The sequence below is a fragment of the Pieris rapae genome, chromosome 13, assembly GCF_905147795.1.
Source record: "Pieris rapae chromosome 13, ilPieRapa1.1, whole genome shotgun sequence".
In the NCBI taxonomy this organism is placed as follows: domain Eukaryota; kingdom Metazoa; phylum Arthropoda; class Insecta; order Lepidoptera; family Pieridae; genus Pieris; species Pieris rapae.
This window is the reverse complement of record NC_059521.1, coordinates 4094659-4118751: the sequence shown is the minus strand read 5'-3', so window position 1 is coordinate 4118751 and position 24093 is coordinate 4094659. Positions and strand designations below refer to the sequence as shown.

The 24093-nt window shown below is 32.4% G+C and overlaps 1 protein-coding gene across 10 annotated transcripts in view; it reads right to left on the bottom strand.

The window, feature by feature from the left end:
- LOC110993864 overlaps positions 1–20564 on the bottom strand; it is a 40156-nt gene extending 19592 nt beyond the window's left edge. For 8 of the 10 annotated variants that reach the window (XM_045630679.1, XM_045630681.1, XM_045630684.1 and 5 more), the window contains exons 1-2: positions 20413–20564; positions 15132–15254 (exon numbers count right to left, since the gene is read on the bottom strand). In XM_045630679.1, coding sequence (XP_045486635.1) covers positions 15132–15188 — 57 coding nt within the window. In that variant the 5' untranslated portion in view covers positions 15189–15254; positions 20413–20564. Of the gene's footprint in view, positions 1–8724; positions 9417–15131; positions 15258–20412 lie in introns of those variants that run through there. The other 2 variants (XM_045630680.1, XM_045630682.1) reach the window with 2 other exon arrangements.
- Between the last annotated feature and the right edge of the window lie 3529 nt (positions 20565–24093).

Sequence of the window (24093 nt, the reverse complement as noted above, 5' to 3'; positions counted from 1 at the left end):
CAAAAAAAATGCATTTGACATACGGGAGTCATAGTTTCGCTCGTTTCAGAACCCCACTCCTTCTTCGAGTCATCCGTAACAACTAACGTGCCCTTATATACAGGTCTTTCATCCTAACGTTGCCTCATATACGTTGTCTTTAAAAACAGATCATAATCAAAACGACCACGAAACTCAGTACTTTAGAGTTATAGTTTACAGAGAATATTGATTAAAAAAATGTTTGAGATGCAGCAAAGTCTAGCTAGTAAACCTCATTTAGCTATTATAAATTGCTGGAAAGAGCCGAATTCAGAAATCGATCAGACGAATTTGCAAATATACAGATGGATATTTGAAACATTTAATTGGCAACTGTTTGCAGATGTCGACACTACCTCAACTAGGTTATATAAATAAGTATTGCGTATCGGAAAAACGATCGTCATTTTTGTATAAATCATATTAGTTTGTAAATATGATTTGGTATGTATTCAACGAAGAGTTAGCCGTCTGTTTTGTACTTTATCGATGTTAAGATGAACAACCTTATTCCAATATCCAATTAGATCAGCAACTCAGCCGAAATGAAAAGATAATCGGATATGGTATACGCATCGATGATTTTATGATTCAATTTTTTACACCCGTATTCATTCCTAATAAACCTTTTTAACGAGACTAATCACATTACACAGATTAGAATCAATGGAGCAGCGGAATTTGAAATACTTATTTACTGACTTTTTTTATGACATAATAAATACCTAGGTTTTATAAGTTTTGTGAGTAAAAATAAAACAATATATATACGTGTTATACCAAAATGACTAGAAGTACATCACGAAAGCGGAAGAAAAATTTTAACTCCGTTTCCAGAAGATTCCAGATCTGAAGCAATAAGAAGACTGCAAAATTATGGTCGAACCAAGATGTTAGATTGAGCAAATGATACAGTCATTATTGTCAAATGAAGGATGTCAGGCAACCTAATAGGCTTTAGTCTGAACGTTTATTTATTAAGGAAGCTGAACAAATATATCTCTATACAGTAAAAAATAAACGTAAAGCATAACATAAATATTGAACATATCGAGAAAAACATTTCAGTTTCAGTTCACAACATTTAAAAACGGAGAATGATAAACATACGAGTGTCTATAATAAAGAATAAAGATACAAGGTTTAGGACCATAATGTTTTAACTTATTCTTAAATTAAGCAGTAAAAAGAAGAGTTGGACATACTAGAGAATGCTTTAACTAATTCTGAATACATACCTAGAGGAGTGAACAGTATTTATAATTTGGATTGTATTTACCCAGAGCTATAGTACATCTATGTAGTATGGAAGAGCCGGGTAATCTATATGCTATAATTTTACTTTCTATATGGTTTAACATAAAATATTGTATTTTTTGTTACAGGTGAATCTATATATTGTGTTCGGAATCGTACAGAGAACCCTTTTAAACCACTTCACAAAAATTAATTCGTATTAATACCAATTCTTAAAACGCCGGCAACGTATTTGCAAGCCTTCTTCATGGCAATTTGAGTGTTCATGGGCGGTGAACTTCATCAGAATTACTTAATTAAAAAAATAAGACAGAGTACGAATAAATCGAAAATATATGCTGCCTTTTTAAAAACTAAAACTTCTCATAGTAAAGAATACTTGTATATTTTCGGCAGAAATATCTTTAAAGAGGAACACAAATCCTACTTAAACTGATGCCGAAAGTTGATAAAATCCGAGTGCTATAAAAGGAAGCGCGATAAAGTGAAAAGTCCATAAAATGTTGAAACACGTGCAGATCACACGGATAGAGTGAATTATCTACACGACACTGGTAGGGTGACCATAAAAAGATTTTTATAACGTTATAAAAAAGTATTTAGTGATAATTGATGAGGAAGCCAGTCAGGGGTTCACGTTATATTATTGTAAATGGAACACCATAACGAACTAGTTAAGACTATATCATGGTATAGCGACAATCATTGCAATAAGTATTCTCTTAATCGTTATGGAAGCTGGAATTCGTATTTCAAGTCACAATCTCGTCTCACTATTAAATGAGTCAATCTTCATTTGAAATTGTTGGACACCTGTTGAAACTGGATTTAAGTTTTATTGACATTCCAGAATACGGACCTTAAATCTTATCTTTTGATGATAAAAACACGTAGCAAACACGTATTAATTACTAAGTAATGAAATCATATGCTTTTATGAATGAATAAATGAAATAATTAATTAGGTGTGAGCTCCACTCATAATAATAAACTTTTTAATATATTCTACACAATTAAAATTTTGTGACGGTTCTGTGCCTAGCTCGTTGGAAATAACTCGATAAATTTGTAACGTGTGGTCATCCCACGGGTGATGTATCGCAAACTCAATTAAATTGTGCCCGTCGCGCGGCCCACTGCGCCTGTAACCTGCTTTCGTGATCGCCATCAAACTGCCAGACTCATCTGCCTAGTTACCAAGACTAACTACCAATTTAACAACTATCTTTAGATTGTTCGTTATAAAATAGTGATTGAATGAATCGTGTACTAGGCCGCGTAATATACCATTAACATAATTAATAAATGTATTACTATTAGCGATGAATTTTTCACAATGAATCTATAAGATTTGTGTGATTTTTCTGTGATTTATATCCGGAAATTATAGATAATTTCAGATTTATAACTTAACAATAACAATGCTACTATTTCACTAGACATTAACAAAATCATGCATATTATATGAATTGCTATCCGTTTGACTAGCTAACATTCGAAAATGACTGGAACGATTTGGCTAAATATGAAATATTTGTAAGTTTGGAAGTTCAGGAAATTATTTAACGATGGGAAACATAAATAATAATTAAAGAACAATACTGAATGTTCCATTAAAAACTATGTCTAGCTGGGAACATTTGATGTCTTTTGTCTGTTTAGAAAGAAACACTTAGTGATATAATACTTAGTATATACAATTTCTAATCTGTAGTATGAGGACCGATCGATGTCTATTTAAAAAAATAAGTTTTGACACAAATATAGTTTTTAATAAAAAATATTTTTCGTATAGTGAAAATTAAATTTTCGTTTAAAATTTTTTTGTCTACTACTAAATTCGATACTTCTTCAGTCATTTCGCCTCGAAACACGAGAATTTCATATCACATGTCGAAGCCATTGTCAAAGACCGTTAAGAGAAACGTTAGTACGGTGAACGGTATCGGTTTACGATATTTGGGGGTTTCAAGAGCTGATAATGTGTTGATTTTGTTACTAAATTGACTGAGGTATAAATATAGACATAAAAGCCTTTTGTTTGATGTACTGCTTATCGTAATCATACCTAAATGACGTGTGAATACGATGCCTTAAAGAAGTCCCGGAACCCTCTCTAGACGTGGGACATATAGGTTTATTGCCAATTTTCGATTACATAAAAAGGTGACAGGCTTTTGTGCCTGACACGTCACACGTTGTGATGTGTCAGGCACAAAGGCCTCAATCGTCAAATACGAATACGTGTGTAATTCAGTACGGTATATAGTTAAGTGTTTGATAAAGACGTTTGTACGTTATTAATAAAACAGTAAATTTAAGAAATATATGGTTATTAAAATACAACGGATTGGTATTTAATTATTTGTTATTCAGCCCTCCATAAATATCTCAAAGAAAATAACAAAAAAGTGGTCAAAGTGACTCTTCATTACCTTTGATTTTCAAGATGGTTTAATTGCTTGATAAATTTTTCCTTTGATGTCACTACGTGTAAAAAGATTCTAGGTCACAGATTAAAAATGTAAGTGTGGCTGTAATTTAGTTCTCTAAGTTCACTTGTGAAACTAAAATGTGGAAAATATCACGAGGAAATGAATGCAAAAGTCGGAAAAATTCCTTTTCATATGGAGTATGCATGAAGACTTAATGGAGCTGAAATAGGCATGCTAAGTTTAAATTTGGCTTATATGTAAGCGTGATGGTACAAATGCTATGACCCTACTATAGTTCAGAAACGAAACTTAGTGCGAACATAAGTCCTAACTAAATACATTTTAATGAAGTGAAAATGAAGTACATAACAAAATCAAACATTTGTAATGCTTTAGAAAAATCTTTGTTCTTGCAACAAACTAATTATTTAAAATTATTTAATAGATTGATTATATATTACAAGAATCTATTCTATAAGTAAATAAGTAATACAAAAATATAATTACCAACCATATAGAATTTTACAAATAAATTAGTGCTGAAGAGAATCACAATCATGTGAAAATCCTAGTTTTAATTAATTTGAAACTGAAAATTCGAATTCAGTTTTTCAATTTAATAAAAATATTCAACTGATAGATTAGTGTGGCTTCATACCTAATATATAATTAGTAATAGTTTTCACTTTACATATTTAATAACGTAGAGAAAATAGACGGGGACTAGATATATAAGTGCTACAGGTAAATATAACAATACAAATTCGAATTTAACACAAAAGATTGGCTCAACTCTCCAGCCAGGATATCTAGGACAACTAATGGTCTTAAATGTGCTCTAGATTAAATGATTACGTGATAAGACCTGAGTCAGTTGACCCCATTTTGACCAGGCTTAATTAATGAGGATACGAAATATTTAGTTACAGTGAATCATCTGAAATCTACCTTCCTACTTTACTACTGACTCTAAATAAAAGTATGATAATTGTTGTAAATAAATTAAGCGCAGTAGACGCTTATAATATAGCCCATGATTATAATTCAGATGGGGATCACAGACCGTGGCACACCATAATCGATGCTAGTTTGATGTATAGGTTGAAAAATCAACATATTTATACAAATATAGATAGATCCCCGGCTCACCCATGAATATTGTAAATAAAAATATTACCGACGTAGCCAGGGCGTATTTCCCGACACGTAGCACGTAATTCGTGAAATAGTGTATTGGAAGCAATGAAATGTATAATTTTGTCAGATAGAAAAAGTCCCTGGAGCCGATGGCAGGGGATAGAGAAAATAATAATAAAAATAAAAAATATAAAATATATAGATCGATAGATCTCGTATACAGAGTATGAAATTCGAACTTGATAATGCACTTTCTTCATTTCGAAATACAGATAAATGTCGTTGATCCCTTGGAAGTTGGGACGGGCCTTTGTTTGGGATGCTACGTGTTTAATAGTACAATGTTTATAGCGATTATTAACCCATTGTCCCATTAATAACGATCATAGGTTGTACAGAATTATATATAAAATTAGATATAAAAAACTAATTCCAGTAATTCCTTCCATTAAAAAAAACACCATATCTAGTAATAGTTTTAAATGAATTGTCTATGAAAACAGTCCACACAGATTATAAAACATTGTTTATCTCACAACAATGGTGAAATCAATATTTCCCATAAAATTCTATGCAAAAGTAATATGGGAACTTTACATAAAAGATCATCAATCACCGTCTTACTATAAAACATATCGTGAATGAGGTTTTTTTTAGTTTTCTCTTTCAAATGTTTGATATGTATCCTAAGCATAAAAATATTTTACATGGCTCAAACGATTCATTCACAATACATCAAATTCTAAACAATATTTATCACATTAAATTTGATTATTATGTGATTAATATGTAATTTCTCAGACACATTAGAGTTACAATTAGTTTTTTAAATTATTTTGTATTTTATACGTCAAGTTCTGTCCGTTAGTTATTTTATAATAAAAGAGTATACAAGATTTAAACAATATTAATTCAACGTGCCTAAAAACCCCCTTAATATATAGTATTGATATGAATTTATGATAAATAAAGAAAAATGTATGTCGTTAGAGTATTTTAAGCAGCCAATTCAATTTGTATAAAACAGATCGAAAAGTTTAAAAATACAATTTAACATTCCTAACTGAAGAGTCTTGTACCGTTAACACCGTTATGAAGCGAATCGAACCAACTGCAGCTTTATAAATTTTATTTAGACATTCAAATAGCTGTGAAATACATAATGAAAATATTTAAATAGTTTGGTGTGCACTTATCTTAAATTATTATTTTCTTGCAATTCAAATCTAAGATATACATTCCGACTGACCTTAAAAGATGTCATTAGGTATAACTACTGCACAGTACTAATCTAACTAGCCTGTGTATAATAAAATTAAAAATACGTAATACATGTGTAGTAAATGGAATAAAATGGATTCTCGCTAGCAAGGGCGTTACAGTTTATACGTTTGCCATCATACAAAGTTATTACGTTTATTATATTAATTAAATATTAAAGATATTTAGTTACATAAAATCTATATGGTACAAAGTATTAAAACAAAATCATTACGTTCAATAAATGGTCCACCTAATTACTTCAACCAGCTCAGGGGGGGCTCATGACCCCCAAACCCCCCCACCGAATCCACCATTGCTCGCTAGTAGAACCTTTGTTCTCACGTTGAATGACAATACAATGTTACTTACTTTCTCTTTCTTACTTACTCATATTTAAGTTTATTAAGATCGTATTTATAGCCCTCCTTTTGGATGAGATAAATTTCGATGAGATAGATGAGATAGTTCGAATCACTGGATCCATGGATTTTACTTTCACGTATGATGAAGGATATAAATTAACGAAACCGTCTTTGACCTAAAAATCGACAGTGTGAGCTAGGTACGGAAGGAGAAGTAAAATATATATTACTAAGTCTCAAATTATCTGTCTTTTATAAAAGAGGTTAGTACTTTATTCAGCAGTGTAGGCCTTGTGGCTTTAGCGTGCGACTCTCATGTCTTAGGCTGTGCATCTATGGATTTTTCTATGTGTGCATTTAACTTTCGCTCGAACGATGAAGGAAAACTTCGTGACGAAATCGCCTTAAACCCAAAAAGTCGACGGCGTGATTCAAGTACAGGGTGATCATCTACATACCTATTAAATCATCAAATAATTATGAAACAGTAAATTTATTGTATTGAAAATACTAAACCGAGCCTAAACAACGGCGGTATTATGTTATACATTAATTAGTATTCATTTTAAAAGAGTTTACTAAATTGAAAGTATTAAAATATGTAGCACAATAGTATCTATAACTCGTGTCGCAAGTTGCGTGTTTGCAACGATTTGCAAACTGCTTAATTTGAAATTCGTATTTCTTGGTATTCAGACGTTTAGCACTTTATTTATATCAATTCATCGTTTTCCAAGTAAATGTAACTTTAAGGAAACATTTACTGCAAATTATTTAAATTACCTTACTGGTCATTTAATTAGACAATTTAAATGTCTGCATTTTTGTTACTGTATTATATATATAAAATTACAGCTATAATTATAATGATGAGAAATAATTTGCCCGTAATCAATTGTACCTTTAATTGTAAAACAGAAAAGTGGTATAGCGAATATATACTTATATGGAAAGCGATCCAGGTGATGAATAGACATATTTTCGTTGACGTATTTAGTTTCATGATGCCATTACATGAATTAGAATTTCCCCTGTTTTTGTCGCTTTTGGCTATAAATATATTATATGGGCTATAATAGCTTATTTGTTACACATTTAAGTAGTCTATATTTCTTCATTGAATTAGTACTAAGCACCTGAGTTTGAACGTTGGCATATAGAAATGCACATTATATCGAGTTGACATTAATTATGTTTGTGAATAATATAAGAAAATATATGAGTGTCACAATTAGGCATAGCTACTTCTGATTGTAACTGGCCATTTATCGCGGATGCATAAATTAAATAGGTAACAAAATTCAACTAGGCCACTTGGACGAAGAAAATAACGGCTTGTCCACACGGAAACGGCTACTGGAGAAGAGGTCTTATAAAATAGACTGGGGGAAAATTTTGTAAGGACTTGGGGAATTTATAATAACATTTACTCGTGATACTTTTCCCACTGGTGATTGATACCTTTTTTAATATTAGTTAAATATACATTGGAATTTAAATTGTTAAATTGTATGTTTATTGTAATAGATATATTAATAATTTGTTGATTTTGTTTTTTAACAAAAACAATTCTGATTAAATGTTATTCAATAACTTGTCCTTCATAAGCCACTTCAGACAAATTGAGTGTTAGACACAGAAAAACGAATGAAATACATATGTGTGTGAAAAATTATTTGTACTTGTACGAGAAACAATGTGCTAACCCCAAATGTAAGAATAGAATGGCAATTAAACTGGTAAAAATAATGTTTGTAGGTACATTTTAATGCATTTAACGGGAAAATTGTTAAATGTAACAGAAATCTGGAATTATTTAATTATAAAAACTTGCAGGATTCGGGTGTCTAATATATAGGTTACCTACTTATGTTTATTGTTGTTCAGACTTCGCTCACTGCCGAGATGAAGTTTATTTTTTTATAAAATCATTAAATACCACTTTTCTTATTTTATTAATTAGCACATAAGATTATATAAAGGACTATTTTTATCATATATAGTTACGTATATAAACATGTAACCTATGTCTCGATTCTAAAACTGGAGGATTATAAATTGTGATATCACCAGAAATTTTCCTAAGACACACCCTGAATTATAGATAGTATCTATTACGTCTTATCTATTTATATATAAATAACAGATAAGAATTATTCAGGTATAATTATATAATGTGGTATAATTAATTTATTCAAGCCCCCAGTTTAAGCTCAAAGAGGTTAAAGGTCAATGTACAAAAAACTTACTTCTGAAGCCCATTGCACCCGCCTTTCCACTTTTCTTTCCATCATAACACTATGACACCATCTCACTCTAACACAACATAAGGCACAAGATGGACGTCACAAAAAATAATATATTTAGGCGGCAAGATTTCTATCGTTCGAAAATGTCGGAAAAAATTGTCGATGTCTGTTTCGCGACTGCGCGGTTTACACTCTGAGTCAGCAACAGAATTTACTATGACGCGCCATGTAAATGCATTTTTCACTAATTCTGAAACGTGCTGTGTAAATCAGCTGATAGAAACGACAGCGAAGAAGCGATACGGTCTATCAACTTAGTGTAACGATAGTGACAACGATATCTCCTATCTCGCTTTATCTCTAGGGGACTCGCGTGATAATTTGCATCTGATCGTCTGATAATAATTTCCTTTTTTGCATCCTATTGTTAGAAAGCAATTACACGTAAATTACGAATTTTCCGATTAGCACAAATCGGATGAAACCGAAACGGGTCACTGTGAATCACTTAATTAAGGCACATCACTGAGGTCGTGTATTTGGCTGAAATGTGCGCGGTTTTTGGCAATCCGGCGCGCGAGATGACAGTTGATTTTGTTTTTTATTTTTGTTATTTCAATGTAGTTTCTTGTTGCGAGACGACGGACGACTAGTGGTATATAGTAAGACGCGGGGAGTGGTGGTAGACTGGTGGGATCAATACCACGCGACGCGTTGACCGCCAGCGCCCCACTGGGAAGCCTATATAAGAATTATAGGATAGTTATCATTGAAGGGTGGGACAGTATAATTATATTGATAAAAATCAATAACTCGCACGCATAGGCCTCTTCTGCGTGAAGCCTGTACGGTAATGTAACATTCTTCGTAGTCTACTTGTTTTATTATGTGAAATAGTCAATTTTAGGGTAGGAAACGATGCTTACGCCCTACTATAGTTATCAACTACCTTATGTACGCAGCAATTAGCAGGTCAAACGTAGCAGGTATATGTCTAAGTAAACATAGTCAACGGGAATTCGAATTTTCATAAACGTCATCAAACTCAAAACGAAATTATCCATTAAAAGAAAATATGAAATATTTACTATTTGCATAAAGGTCCTCAGATAATAATGATGAAAACCACTAAAGTTACATTTTTACATTTTTATAGAAAACAGACATTCTAGTCGCGTGAATAAAAATAAACTGTTGCTGACCGAGTGGAGGCAGATAAAACTATCTATATATATCGTCTATTGTTCTACAAGGTTAACTATCAGCCTTCTGACAGTCTGTACTTTAATTACTAATATAATTAAAAATATATAAATAAATAACTCGAATGGAGTTTAAAAAATGTGAGTCGATCTTGAAATAATTAAAAAAGAAAGAGATCAGCTAGTATTACGTTTTTTGTTTGAAATACGAATCTGAATTATCGTTGTTTTTGTTTGTACTCAAAATAATAACTAAGTTCAAAGTATAGAAACCCGGTGCTATTCAGATCATTGGGTTTATATGATACTAATAAAACCATCCATAACAACTGATTAATAAAAGTAGTAGTAAAAAAGCATGACAATCATATGATAATCCTTTGTATATAAATTCGTGACCTTAATCACCCGATTTTCCCTATGGGCACAGAGCCTTTGGCAAACAAAGTTCAAGGCCCAAGGTCATCGCCCTTATTAACCAATCAGGAACCGCGACTAAGACGCAGTCACATAGCCGACCAATCACAAAAGAGAGGGTCTTTTGTGATTCGTCGGTTAGAAAGCCTCGAACGACTTATTGAATTTTGCCGCTTTTGAATAGATGAGTGGATATTCTATGAAAAGGTTTTACGTTTTAGTAGCTCTATTACCGGCAGGTTTTATAGCAAAAATAAAAATGTAGATAAGTCTGAAGATTTTATTAATCTCTGCTTTGGTGAGTCGTAAAAAACATTATATTGGATTCCGTATTAAAGCCGAGTCGATCAGAGTAATGAGTTTTTCTACCGCGCGATCCAAGGTTGCGACATCAGCGCTACGGACTATATCGAATTTGCAAACAAAACGGGTTCGGCATCGCTGTAGCTATTGGAAGAAGAAGAAGAAGTTTATAGTAGACCGCTTGTGTTCCCTGCAGACGTAGTGATGTAATCATTATAAATTAATGCGTGACTATGTGTACAGTAAACGCGTGAAAGTTTAATGTCGTTCTAAATATTCGCATAAATGAAAAAAGTATATTTACACTAGCGGACCCGACGTACTTCGACACGAACGATATTCTTCATGTCATCATGATGGGCAAGGTCGAAGGAAAAAGGCGCGCTGGCAGGAGGAAGTCGTGGCTCCGCAATATCAGAGAAGATATTGGCGAAGAATAAGAAGAAGTATAACGAGCTGACCGTCAACCTCCAGTGGTGGAGAAGAAGAAGCCGTCCTGCTTGATATTTCAAGCGATTAAACATACTTTGTTTGTTTTGAAAGCACCGCAGCATCTGCCTGGCTGATTTGTAATTCTAAACCGTAACGCATACAATTAAATCATTCAAATCGGTCCAGCTGTTTAAGAGGAGTTCAGTCACATACACACGTCACAGTAGAATTATATATATAAGCAATCTTTTATTGTAATTACAAGTTCAAACACGGTGCGCAACACACACACGGTGTGCAAATTTGATTAAAATCGGCTAAGCAATTTAGTGTTCCAAAGCGGACAAACAACGTGACGCGTAATTTATATGTATTAAGATATATCCAAAACATATTCGGTTTTTAATTTATTTTAAATTACACAAAATTAGCTTTGATTATATCAAAAGATGTCTGTTCTGTCAATAGGCAGTAGAAGAAGCTGCCTTAAACACATGAATCATAAATTAATAAAATTAAGATTTGGTTTTATCATTAAAATAATAATATTATTTGAATGAATATATATTTACACAGTACGAGTGAGGCAAAAGAATTAAGAAGCCATTTTGTGCGTGGAAAATTTTGGCGATCGATGTTTGTTCTAGACGGGGTTGAGTATCCTAATTAATTTAATTATACGAAAGGCAAAAGTATTATTCTTACAAAATAAAACCTGAATATTTTTGCTAAATTACAGATAGATATATAATATACACAATACCGCCATAGAATTTTTCACGCTGTTATACATATTCACATTCAAGATATATACTTGCAGAGCCAAGAGACGTTGTCCTGATACACGTCTTAAACAAAAAAAACATAAAATCGAATTTTTGTGTGATTGTTTCATCGGTCCAGTCGTTTAGGATGATTTAATAGTAATACTTACAGGATAGAATAAATAAACTTGATAATACATTATGACACATTATATGATAAGACGATTTTTTTAAAATTGCTTCAGTATTTTATGTATCCAATTTTAATTATCCCTATGATTATAAAGTTCAGTTTATTGCAAATACTGTATACTAAGATTAATGTAAGTTAAGAGTAAGATTTTATTTTGGAAAGAAATCAATTATTATTATTTTTATAGATACATAAACTATAACAATGACCCAAATACGAACCATATGTATTTACATTTCAACTTTGTATTAATATTTCAAACCATGAGTGTTTCAATGTTGAATATACTCTGATTGCTTTTGAAATATAAATTAGTCCAGCTTTCATGTAAATAAGATACTTTTACATTTACATATTTTGCCATATTTTTACGCAAGTCATTTGAATTGTAGAAAGCTATTGTCTTGTTACAGCAGATATATTACCACTCCCTATTTAACGGTAAATACAAGATAATTACTATGTTATGAATCCAATCTTAGAGTAAATGAACTTTATATTAGTTGGTAATTTATAAATTATAGTTTTACCTAACGTAAAACTATAATTTATAAATTACCAACCAGTTGAATTTGCGTTGAAAATGACATTATAATAATCATGTTAATATATGGCCTACTAGCGAGTCTTTCCTATCGCAAATAGTTATTCGACTAGCAACACTCGTCTGGGGTCATAGGTTCTATCTTCGGTTTTGCTCCAATAATGTTTCTTTGCGGGCTTTTAACACTCATTCGTACGGTAAAGGAAAACACTGTGAGGAAACTGCCATGCCTTAGATTCACGGACGAAGGCGTCAGACACAGCTGATATGCTTGTATACACTTACACAGATACATACATATATATCTGAGGTCTGGATCTATTTAGAATAAGATAATAAATGTGAAGCACGCATGCCCATAGGTGTTCTTAAAACAGCTGAAATGCTTCACCTTCTTTGTTTTTCGATAAACGTCTATCAACAAACAGTCTTATCGTATATTCAAGAAACGAAGAATGTATCAAATAGCCACTTCTTTATTGGGTCTTTATCCTTCAGTGTAACATTATTGTTTAGATAAGCTCATCCAAAACACAAACACCGCTTTGTTTAAAGAAAAAAAACATTGTCAATTTGACAATGTAAGAAAATTATTATTGTATAAGTATATTCGTACCCGCCTGTATAAGATTGACCAGTCGATATAACCCAGTAATAACTGTAACTATAAAGAGTCTCTCAATTTAAATTGTTTAGTTACAGTGATTATAAATATAGTAGTGATAATAAAAACTCCATTATCCATATTAGACGTAACAAAAGCGGAATTTAATTCCTAAACCGGCGTTTGAGCAATGCTATTGTATAGAATATAATAGTTGTTATCATAACTGAACACTCGCTTATTTCATAATGAACATTGTGCTATATTTGTGGGGTCTCTTGGGCAAAGTGTGATATAATCCTAGGGTTAACCTTTTCAGTAATATGCTTAGAAGAATAGAGTGTAGAACTGTGGTGTGTAGAAGTTTATTTACGTACATGGTGATGCTACTGGTGTATAAATATTTGATAAGCAAAATATGTTTTGCTAATTATATTACTAGAAGTTAAGTTATTGAAGAATCTCCTGCAGAATCAGTTTTATATATAATATGTTTTTTTGGATATATGTAACTTGTCTGGCCATAAATACTGTTATATAAAAACTTTTCTTTTTTTAACTTTTTAATTATTTTGAAATTGGAACACATATATTATTTTACTACTTATTTCGTTTTTGCGCCATTTCACATATTTTCTCGTGTTCATTATCAAATTACGATACGGAATAGGGTATTAAATAAAGTACGATTGCAGGGATCTCCTTGCAGGAAGTAGGTATGGAGCCGTCGCCTATTCTAAAACAAGACCTGTGCTTTTTTGCTTACTTTAATAAATATATAATTATAAATTTTAAAAATATTACTCTACTTTATTAAGTACATTTTCATTTGTAACAAAACTATGACTGGAGTAGGTATAAACTAATTATTTTGGTACATATATACTCAGAATATCATGAATTATTTAAACAGTATTCAGTTTAAATAAAACAAAAGATATAAAATACTGAAGAACATTTAGTTTAAAAACCATATATAATTTATTTTAATCCAAGAAACTCAAGAGATATAAAAGTACGAAAAATTCAAGTCAAGTCTTTTTGAAGTTAGATACGAAAAATATTTTTCATATTACTCCTATTACAGATTGGTTGGGTTAATAACGTAACAAAATTTCTCTTGAGAAAATTTAATACAAAACAATGCCATAGTTATAATAGGTATCTACACAACAATAGTGAGGTCCAGCCGATATAGGACATCTCAGATATTGCATTTCTGAAGAATAATGAAAATCAGATAACAAGGAATTTACATATACAGATACGTATGAAACCCAATATCAATATTTTGCAATTGCATATTTACTTCAATATATAAAAGCAACAGCCCATACATTATTTATCGTTCCGGTGGCTCTCCAGACTCCAAATAATCTTCATTATACCATAAAGAGTTGGTTTATCTTTCCCCCGAATGGTTTTAATGGCTTTGTTACTTGTCGTTTTTGTGATAAGACCGGAAGAAGGATGGGGTTTTCGCTAAAACTTGTGCGAAAATATTGTGATTACGTATATTCGTTTTTTTGTAGAAACGATTGTTTGAACACTGTCATGTTCAGTATTGCTATCGCTGTTTAAAGTTGCAGAGAAACAATACAGAACACGAGGATAAATTTCCGGAATAAGGCAATATTCAAAAATACTCTAAAAACTAATATGTAGGTACTATATTAAGACAATTTTACCACATTAATTAACATAGCGTATTAAACATATTATTTGCCTAAATATTGTCAAAACAATTGCAAGGAAGGTACGAGTATTGGACCGTTTTGTCAATAACTAATTTTATTCCCATAATAGCTCATCTTAAAATGGTTACTTCGTGTAACGAGCTAAGTGGAATCACTGATTCGAAATTCAAATTTCATTTTGTTGTTATGTTCCATACACTAATTCTTGGGGATATAAGCTACAACGGCAAATAGATTATAATTATATGTACCTTATCCACAGGCATGGAAGGGCACGCACGGCACAGGTTCCAGAATGAGCCGATCATCTGTGCGCAGCCGCCGGCTCGTTTTACTGGTGCAAGCTACTGCCCTGCCGCCCTCGGCATGCGCTGCTGCTGAAACAATACCAACGCTTAACACCAACTTTATATGGTACATACGCATTTACTCTGAAAGACAAGTACAGTTCCATCCCAAGGTTACATTCTTGGTTGATATCGTTAGCGACGTCATAGTGATTAATTATGTTTGCCCGTGACGTAGACCGAAAAATCGCAGCAAAATAAAACAATTTAAAAGGAGTTTAAGAATTGGATAAGTCCCTATTAGCACGCGTTTTGGCATCATTACATCAATTAAGCAAATATGCTTAAAGATTAACAAATGAGCACGTTAGGCGAATTCACTAAGGATAGGAGGCTGTTAATCATAATAAGTACAACACAAAGTGTAGACAAAGTTTCTTAACCGATAGTGGTAAATTCATTATAGAGCAAGCTACTCTTATGGAATTTTTATGGACGACAATGCTCGTTCCGCCCGCGCTCTGGCGACGTGGAAGCGTACATGCGTACATCCGTTCCATCTATTTGACCATGTCTGAATAAAAGAATCAGACTCTACCGAATCTACAGCAGAGAGAATACGTATTTCTCTAAACATTCGGCAAGGCAGACTATGAAGGATTCAACCTGTGAGGTTATATAGTTACGTGAAACCTGGTTAAGTGAGACATCAAGGGACCTGCAATGTCGTTTCACTTATAGAGGTATTCCACTTACCCAGTGTCTCTCTCTATACAGGTATAAATAAATATCGGTCTCATTTACAGAGGGTTCCATTAATAGAGGTGAGAATACAGGTTATTTCAGTTATACAGGTGCGATCATTAAATAAAATAACGTGTTATGTATGTAAATGACTTTTAATAAAAAAAAAGTACTTAAAGGTAATCATACAAATGTAATCAACAAAAATATTCAAGCACGTGTTTACACGTAATATGTACGAATATGGAAACAGAATGTATCAGTTATAAAAATCAGTCATTTTAGTTTGTCGTTTGGAAGTACATATCAGCCATCAGATGTTTTTCGATGTTATAAATTTGTGTTAGGTTTTTACATTTATAATGTTATTAAAGAAAAAAAGTAAAAAAATTCTTGTCTTTGTTGCCGACCTCTTCTTATTGTTTATCCATGTAATTATATCGGTTTTAAAGAATTCATTAAAACATAAAACAAGTTCTCAGAATTTACTGCACGTATTAATTTAAATTTCACTAAACTGAAATCGACCTTAAAACGTAAATTTCCTTAGGTTTTGCAGAAGATATAAAACAAACCGGGTGCTTAAAAATATATATTATGACCGGCCTTCAATCACGTTACGAACACAAAAATAACGCCCGTAAAAACTGCAATATGGATCAAAGCCAAATTGTGAAATGGGAATTTGTTTTTTTGTTTATATTTCAAATCAGTTTTAAAAGGATATTGTTCTATACATATAAAATAAAAATTCAATCGTTTCTGGAAAATTCTATTATTTTCTCAATGTAATCCCACAGGATATGGAGCGATACACATTGCGACATCATTTATACAGGTGGCCAAAAAGTTGTGGATCCAACTAGGGGTAAGATGGGGTCATCAGCTGCAAAAATATGTTCTACGGGAGGTCGTTCACCTCAACCACTGCTGAATTATAATTTATTTTCTGTTTTTTTTTAAAGAAAATTTACTTATAATTGGAATCTCTTTGAGTGGCCCATCCATTTCCACTTGCGTTGCTTGTTCTGGCCGAGTATTTCGGCAGCGCTTCCAATGTTAGCAACTAGTCTGACATTAGCAAAAGAAATTCTTTAATATCTGTCCAATCCATATTCTATACCAATACCATATCTTTGCTTACATATTTCCTCGAAATGGGAAAATCGTAGATTCAAGAGATTGAAGAGCACTAAGCTCGGATATTGGTAGTTTTGGTTGAGGTTTATTCAGGTAGCTCCACTTTAGAGGTACTAACGCAATGTTAGAAGGTTTCGCTTAATGAAATGTTACGGTTCGAAAGCTTTTCTAAATAAATTGCGGTAACCTTAGCTTTATTGTAGATATTGTAGAATGTAGGTGTTGTATATTTTATATAAATGAAAATTGTTTTCATAAACTAAAAAAAATACAAACTGTTAGAGAATTTTTATACAATAAAGCTAAAGTATGGGATATTAATGCAACTTAAACCAAAAATACATTTTATACCTACTATCTTGTTATTATCAACATTTTTTGTGTTTACGTGCCTAAATCTAAACATACAGAATGTTTTATCTTTTTTTTCTGTAATGTTACAAGAGGCAAACGCAGTAGGCTCACCTGGTGTTAAGTGATACCGTCGCCAATAGACACACTCAATGTCAGGCTCGCGAGTATATTGCCGGCCTTTTAAGAATTGGTACGCTCTTTTTTTTAAGGAACCTAAGTCGAATTGGTTCGCAAATACTTCAGTGGGCAGCTGGTTCCACATAGTGATGGTGCGTGGCAGAAATTGTCCTATGAAACGGTCAGTTGTAGAACGATAGACGAAAAGGTGATACGGATAGTATTTTGTATTATATCTCGACGTCCGATGATGAAACTCAGCTAGTGTTGCCCAAGTGGATCTCAATCATGACGTTGTGCGTTCAAATCATGGCTGTGCACTTATGGACTTAACTTTCTATACGCGAATTCAACAGAAACCATCTAAAAACGACGTGTGTCAGGAAACACATTCATCAGATCACTAGGTTGTACCTGCACTGTACGGTCTGTAAGGTCTTTTGAAAATCGTCTCCGTCTATTCCCAGTGTATTATAATTTATTTAGTAAAATAAAGTATTTATGGACTGCTGGTGGGAATTATGGGAAAGCACTTCCAACATTGCAATTGACTGCATGTGCCTACGTGGTACGTATGTGTGTGTATGTTACGATAATGTGATTTAATATACTATATTAACACAATAATAACCATATATACTTTTTATTGTCTCCAATTTTAAATAAATTACTGTTGTTATACGTATTTCTCTATTATTATTGTCATGGTATGTTTTTAAGTTTACTTAAACAAGTATAAAATTTTGTAGCTCGTGATCCGATTACAGTCGCCATTTTTCAAAAGCTTCGGGCTTGCCAAGACTGGAAAACTTACTGGCCAGTCAAGCAAATGTTCACTTAAATTATATGGGAAGGTTGCCAACGGCACATTACTGCATTTCGTGCTTTTACATCGTAGAACACCGCAACACATTTATTTATTCTCTTAAATACTTTATAATTAGGATCACCTTTGTAGGCATAGATTTGGCTCACATAACTTCAATAATACCTTCTTCTTCTTCTATTTGCGTTAGTGAAATAATAATTTCATTTTTATGAAATAAAAATATCATGACTGCGTGATTAGCAGTAAATTTGAATTGAAAATAAGCATATGATTATTAATATTTAGTTTTTATACAGATATGTATATATAAAAGCCTAAATGCAATTTTTCAGGTTATTATTATTTCCTAAATTGTACACATTTTATATTAAAATACATTAAAATGCAATATGTCAAATAGTTTTGTTGGCACTTATTTGCTAAACAAAACGGGAATGCATTTACGCATTCTACGTATTAGGACACTGAAGCACATGGTGATGGACGCTGAGGATGAACTATGCCCATTGAAACACTTCAGGTAGTTTCATCACGATCTCCACAGCGATTCCCTTAGAGAAGAGTCCACAGGACCACTTTTATTAACCCCTAAAGAGACGTTGCATGAACAGTTGCGAGATTCTGGAGCGACTGAACAACTCACCTGCATCTTAAATTTGCAACCCCATACCAACTACATATTCCGTAGCTCAAGGATCCCAGTTCTTGGGGCATTCTGAATTATTTAGTAGTAAAATATGAATAAATGCGCATTTATATTTTTGATAATATATAACAGTTTTGTTCATACTTTATTGGAAATGTTAAATGATTATTTATAGATATTTTTTTGAAATTACACATTTCGTGTGTCTGTATATGTCGTGCATAGTTTTTATTAATATACATGCTAGCTTAGTGTAATGTTCTCTTAGTATGTATAATGTCTTATGAATAAATAAGTAGATATAAAATATATAAGGTATTTTACCTACTAATGCTTACCTACGCCTATAGTGAGAATTTTCCGAAAGCCCTTTTTTCATATGTTATTCATGTTCCCTTGTGGAATGTACGGAAATATATGATAAATTGTATTTGTATTTTTTTAAATATTAAATCATTCGATATCTTGTGTTTTTTAAGTTCTGTTTTATTTTGTAGCATTAATGCCATACATGTTTTTTACGTGAATTGTACAGAAGCAACCCTGATGAACCCAATATACGTATCAAATAAAAGAATATAAATCTTAATAAATGAGTATTTAATTAGTATTTATCGGTTCAAACTGTGTATTATTTTACCTTTATCTGTAGTTTAACCATAAGATTGAGTCGAGACTTACGCCTTGAGGCTGCATAGTATTAAATTCGCCAAGTTAATTTTTGCTTGAAACATTTTCATCCATTTTCTTTTACACGATGAACCACTTTATCTAAACTACAACTATAAATTCTAACACTATGTCGCTAAGGAAAAGGGTTATTTAGTATTAATGACATCTCCTACGAAACTTAGGAGTATAACTGCTGCATAATTCGTCTATAATTATACCACCAAATTAATTCGGCCGAGAACACGTAAGAGACAGATATATTTTCAAATTAATGTTTAATAACGGATGGTTTTATGACATGACGTCTTCGGAGCCATTATCGGCCAAACGGCCTTTCTGGCCACAAGTAATTGCGTATGCTAAACTCCCAGGATTGGAGGACACATGACGTCATGATAACGATCTATGACGTCACATCCTGCGAGATCTCTGGCAGTCTTAGACAGATCCACAGCCTCGGAGGAATCGATTGGCTATTAATTTATTCTGAATTTAAAAATGAACGTCTTTCACACTGTGCGTAATAAGGGATATAATCAGAATTTGGCGATGGCGAAATTGGTAAGTATATGTGTGTCGTTAATCAGCTGTTCCATGGCTTTAGCCGGTGCGATGATTCCTTACTGTTTAGTTTAAAATTAAATAAATTTCATTAATAGTAGCCGGTAAATACGTGACATTCCATAAGTAAATATTATTTTAATGTAAATTTTCAATAATATTTTACAAGAAAAAATACTTACGACAATTCCCAGCACAGTACTGCACACAAACAAAATTGAATTCGGCGTTCGAAACTCAAAAAAATTCGAAAAATGTTGAAACGAATAAGCAATTTTACAACGCGAAGCGCGCTACAGTGTTTTTCGCGCTCGGCACCGGCTTGTCGGCTGACTGCCGCAAACTCCGCGAAAAATCAATAGCCACCCCTAACTTGGACGCCGCATGCGGAACTTGGCTAAAAACCGACACTCCTCACCCATTTCCGTATTATATAACGTTGTTAGATAGAGATGGATGTATTTTTCATATATCACCCCTCGAACATCCCTCTATGGATGGCCAATTGTGCTCGACGGAAAATCAAGATGGCGTATTGACGTTTGACATTTAGGCGCCAATTCTGTCATTTATGTCAATCAGAAATTACTTTTCAATCGATTCGATTGCTTCATTTTGATTTGATGATATTATAATGAAAACGTTTTCATGTTTGCCCAAATTTAAAAATGTTTGTATTCGCGCTTATCGGGGTTGGGTGACATCATTCTCTAGAGGTTTTTAATAAAGGTTCAATGATCGGGAGCGGTTTTTACTGCTGTGATAGACCTTCAGATTAATGACTTTGCTCTTAGAAACGCTTTGTGACACTTTTCGTTATTTTTTGTCACCGACGTTTTTTGTTTCAAGTGCTGATGAATCATCTGGTCTTTGATGGAAAACGAACATGCTTCTACAAAAAAATTAAAATGCATTGCTATTAAATACAATATACTTTATACAATATTTTTGTATAAATCTTTCACACGAATAAATTGACTGTAATAAACAAACGTGGTATTAACACACATTAAACTTCAATTCGATTTTTCAAACCGTAAGGCGAGATTTAATACCTCTTCAATTTTATTCTATAAACTAGCTGACCTGGGAAACGTCTTTTTGCCATGTACCTATATCATTTATAATAAAAAATAGGGGTTGATCGTAGAGGGTTGAATATTTAGGGTTGTATGTATTTTTTAATGCTGTTTATATAGTTGATAAAAAATTATCTAAAATAAAAAACAATATTTAGGGACAATACAAACGCGCGCACCGCGACACGAGAATTTTATATACTTATAAGATGTTACGATTTTTTAACACATAAACCGTCTACCGTCTAAGCTCGGAGTCTAATTATGATGCGTACCAGCTTTTAATTTTCTTTTTCTCTTAAACAGTCTTGTAATTAAGTAAAAGGAAATCAAGCACAAAATGCCATCACTCTGCCAACAAGTTGCCGCACAAATAGGCCTAATGCCCTGTTGGTACGTGCCAAACCAAGAGGAACCGCAAATTGTGCGCAAAGGCAAAGCGCCTTCGAGGGTCAATATTTAATAACTACTCATAATTATTTATTCACTAGTAATATTTTAAATTTATAGCGTATACTTTGTGAATACCTTAAATTTATATAATTACAAAATTATACAAATAACGCCGTCAAACTAACTTGATTGTCTGTTATAATGACCTACCTACCTGCCTGCCATTGTAGAGATAAGCGTTTTGTGAATTGCAAAAGAATAAGCTACTTTATATTATAAGGTAGGACAATAATATTTCGATAAAGATCAAGACGCGCGCTGTGTCGCAATGCAGTAAGGAGCATGCTAACTTACTGCAGTTGAATAATGGTATTTACAGGCTTTTTACACAACTACCGAAAAAGAGGATAATGTTTGCATATAACCTTGTTTTCTTTTGTTATAAATACGACATGTCAGTAGCGTGTGATAATGCTTTAGCACGAAGACGCGCAGAGCATTATACTTAGTTGCTAACATGATCTGCCGGTAGATAAGTCATTAAAATATGACCCTTAAGATTTTTGATCTGAATACGAGTTAAATAGTTTAGTATTTGTAATTTGTAATTGTAAATTTCGTAAATGGTAATAATATTATAAGAACGATAACTCGGGTTTTTTTTAGTTTTGTTAAAAAAAAACAAAACGTAGAAATTAATAGAAAGAAAAATAGTTAGCGAATATATTACAAGAAACAGAGCTGTAAAAAAGGGGATCTTTCTTCAGCGCATTAAAATGCCACGCTGTTAAATTGGTAGTAAAACATTATTCAATATTGTGAAAAATATTGAATTATGTTAATTTAAACTCATTTTAGCGCTATATGTAAGCCAAAACTAAAAATGTTATCAGACAGTAACCCAGTCTAGGATTACATTTCGTAATAATTAAGTATATTCACAGATGTCCCTTACAAGATGATAAAATCGCCATCTATGAGCAGATGGTTGAACTATTTCTTGGAATGCAACAAGTAGTTCTTAAATATCTCATAGATGTCACTTATAAAAAAATATCTGTTGTCAAAAAACAATACCTAACTGGAGCTAACTCTCAATAGTTATTTAAGAACAATTAACTTTCGCTTTTTTATTTAATAATTGTATAATCAAAATTTATAAAAGGAATGCCAAGTTTTTCTTGAAAAATATGTAAGTTATTAAATTTTCACGTCTCAAAGAAAGACTTTTTAAAGCTTTTAGAAACTTTCAAAGTATTCAGTTTTATCTTACAAGCTTTTAAAATAAAATTTACTTGTTGTAAAACTTATTCTTTGATTAAAATTGTTTATTAACAGACTGTTTGAAGTTTTAATTTTGTCGTGCTATGTTTTTGATTTCGTTTAAGCGGTGAACAATATGCATCTGTGTGTATATATGTAGGCACATTAGAGAATGCCATCTTGACTCGAGATTATTATTTCGAGATATCGTGGGATAAGTACAATCAACCCATATCTAGTCCTTTCAAGATCTCGAGTAGTTTTCGAAACCTGCCACCAATCTTAGATATTTAAGAGTGATTTAGAAAATACCTAGAAGAAGCAAAGACTGTCATCTTAAGAAGCAAATAAGCAGTATTGCTACTCAGCAGCTGACAATGCTCTATCAGACTCAACACTCGAGCCAACCTAAAAGATGGAACTGTCATCACCTTCCTAGAAGTCATAGATCACTGACGTACAATTCTTTTAAGGGGAGAGTGATCAATTTTTTAAAGGCAAGGTTCTTTTATAGCGTGTGCGAGTATCTAGATTATAAGTTTGACACCAATTCTAAATAACTTAACTTACCTATTATTTCACAATAATTATTTATTATTAATTATGTTAATGTTTGTATTATATGACATGATAAAATTAATATGACATTTGCATACCTATTTATATATGTCGGATTGTGTGAATTCTTATAATTCGGGTCTGTTTCACAATGTATGGATAAAAAACCAAATAGCTATGCAACACATAAATTATTCGGAAGATAAAAGTTCCGAAGAAATTTCGCGCTACCTGACACTCGTGAAACCCAACAATAGTGTTGATCCTACCAATAAGTAATAAATAGCTTATATGGAACTTAACCGGACATTGTGAAACAGACCCTTAATGTTTATAATTGTACTGCACTCGCAGGAAGATCTCTCGAAATGGGTATTGCATTCCCTTAGGTAGACTATTCCAGCCAAGGTAGATTTAACCACTTTCGATTACTTTTGTGTTGTTTGACTCTGTAAAAAATTAAATTTATTATTAGGATACACCTGCCTTAATTTCTATTGTCGCATGTAAACGCTATTATTCACCAGTTAAATTTACACAGTCTTTAAAAACAATCTTTAGTTACAACTA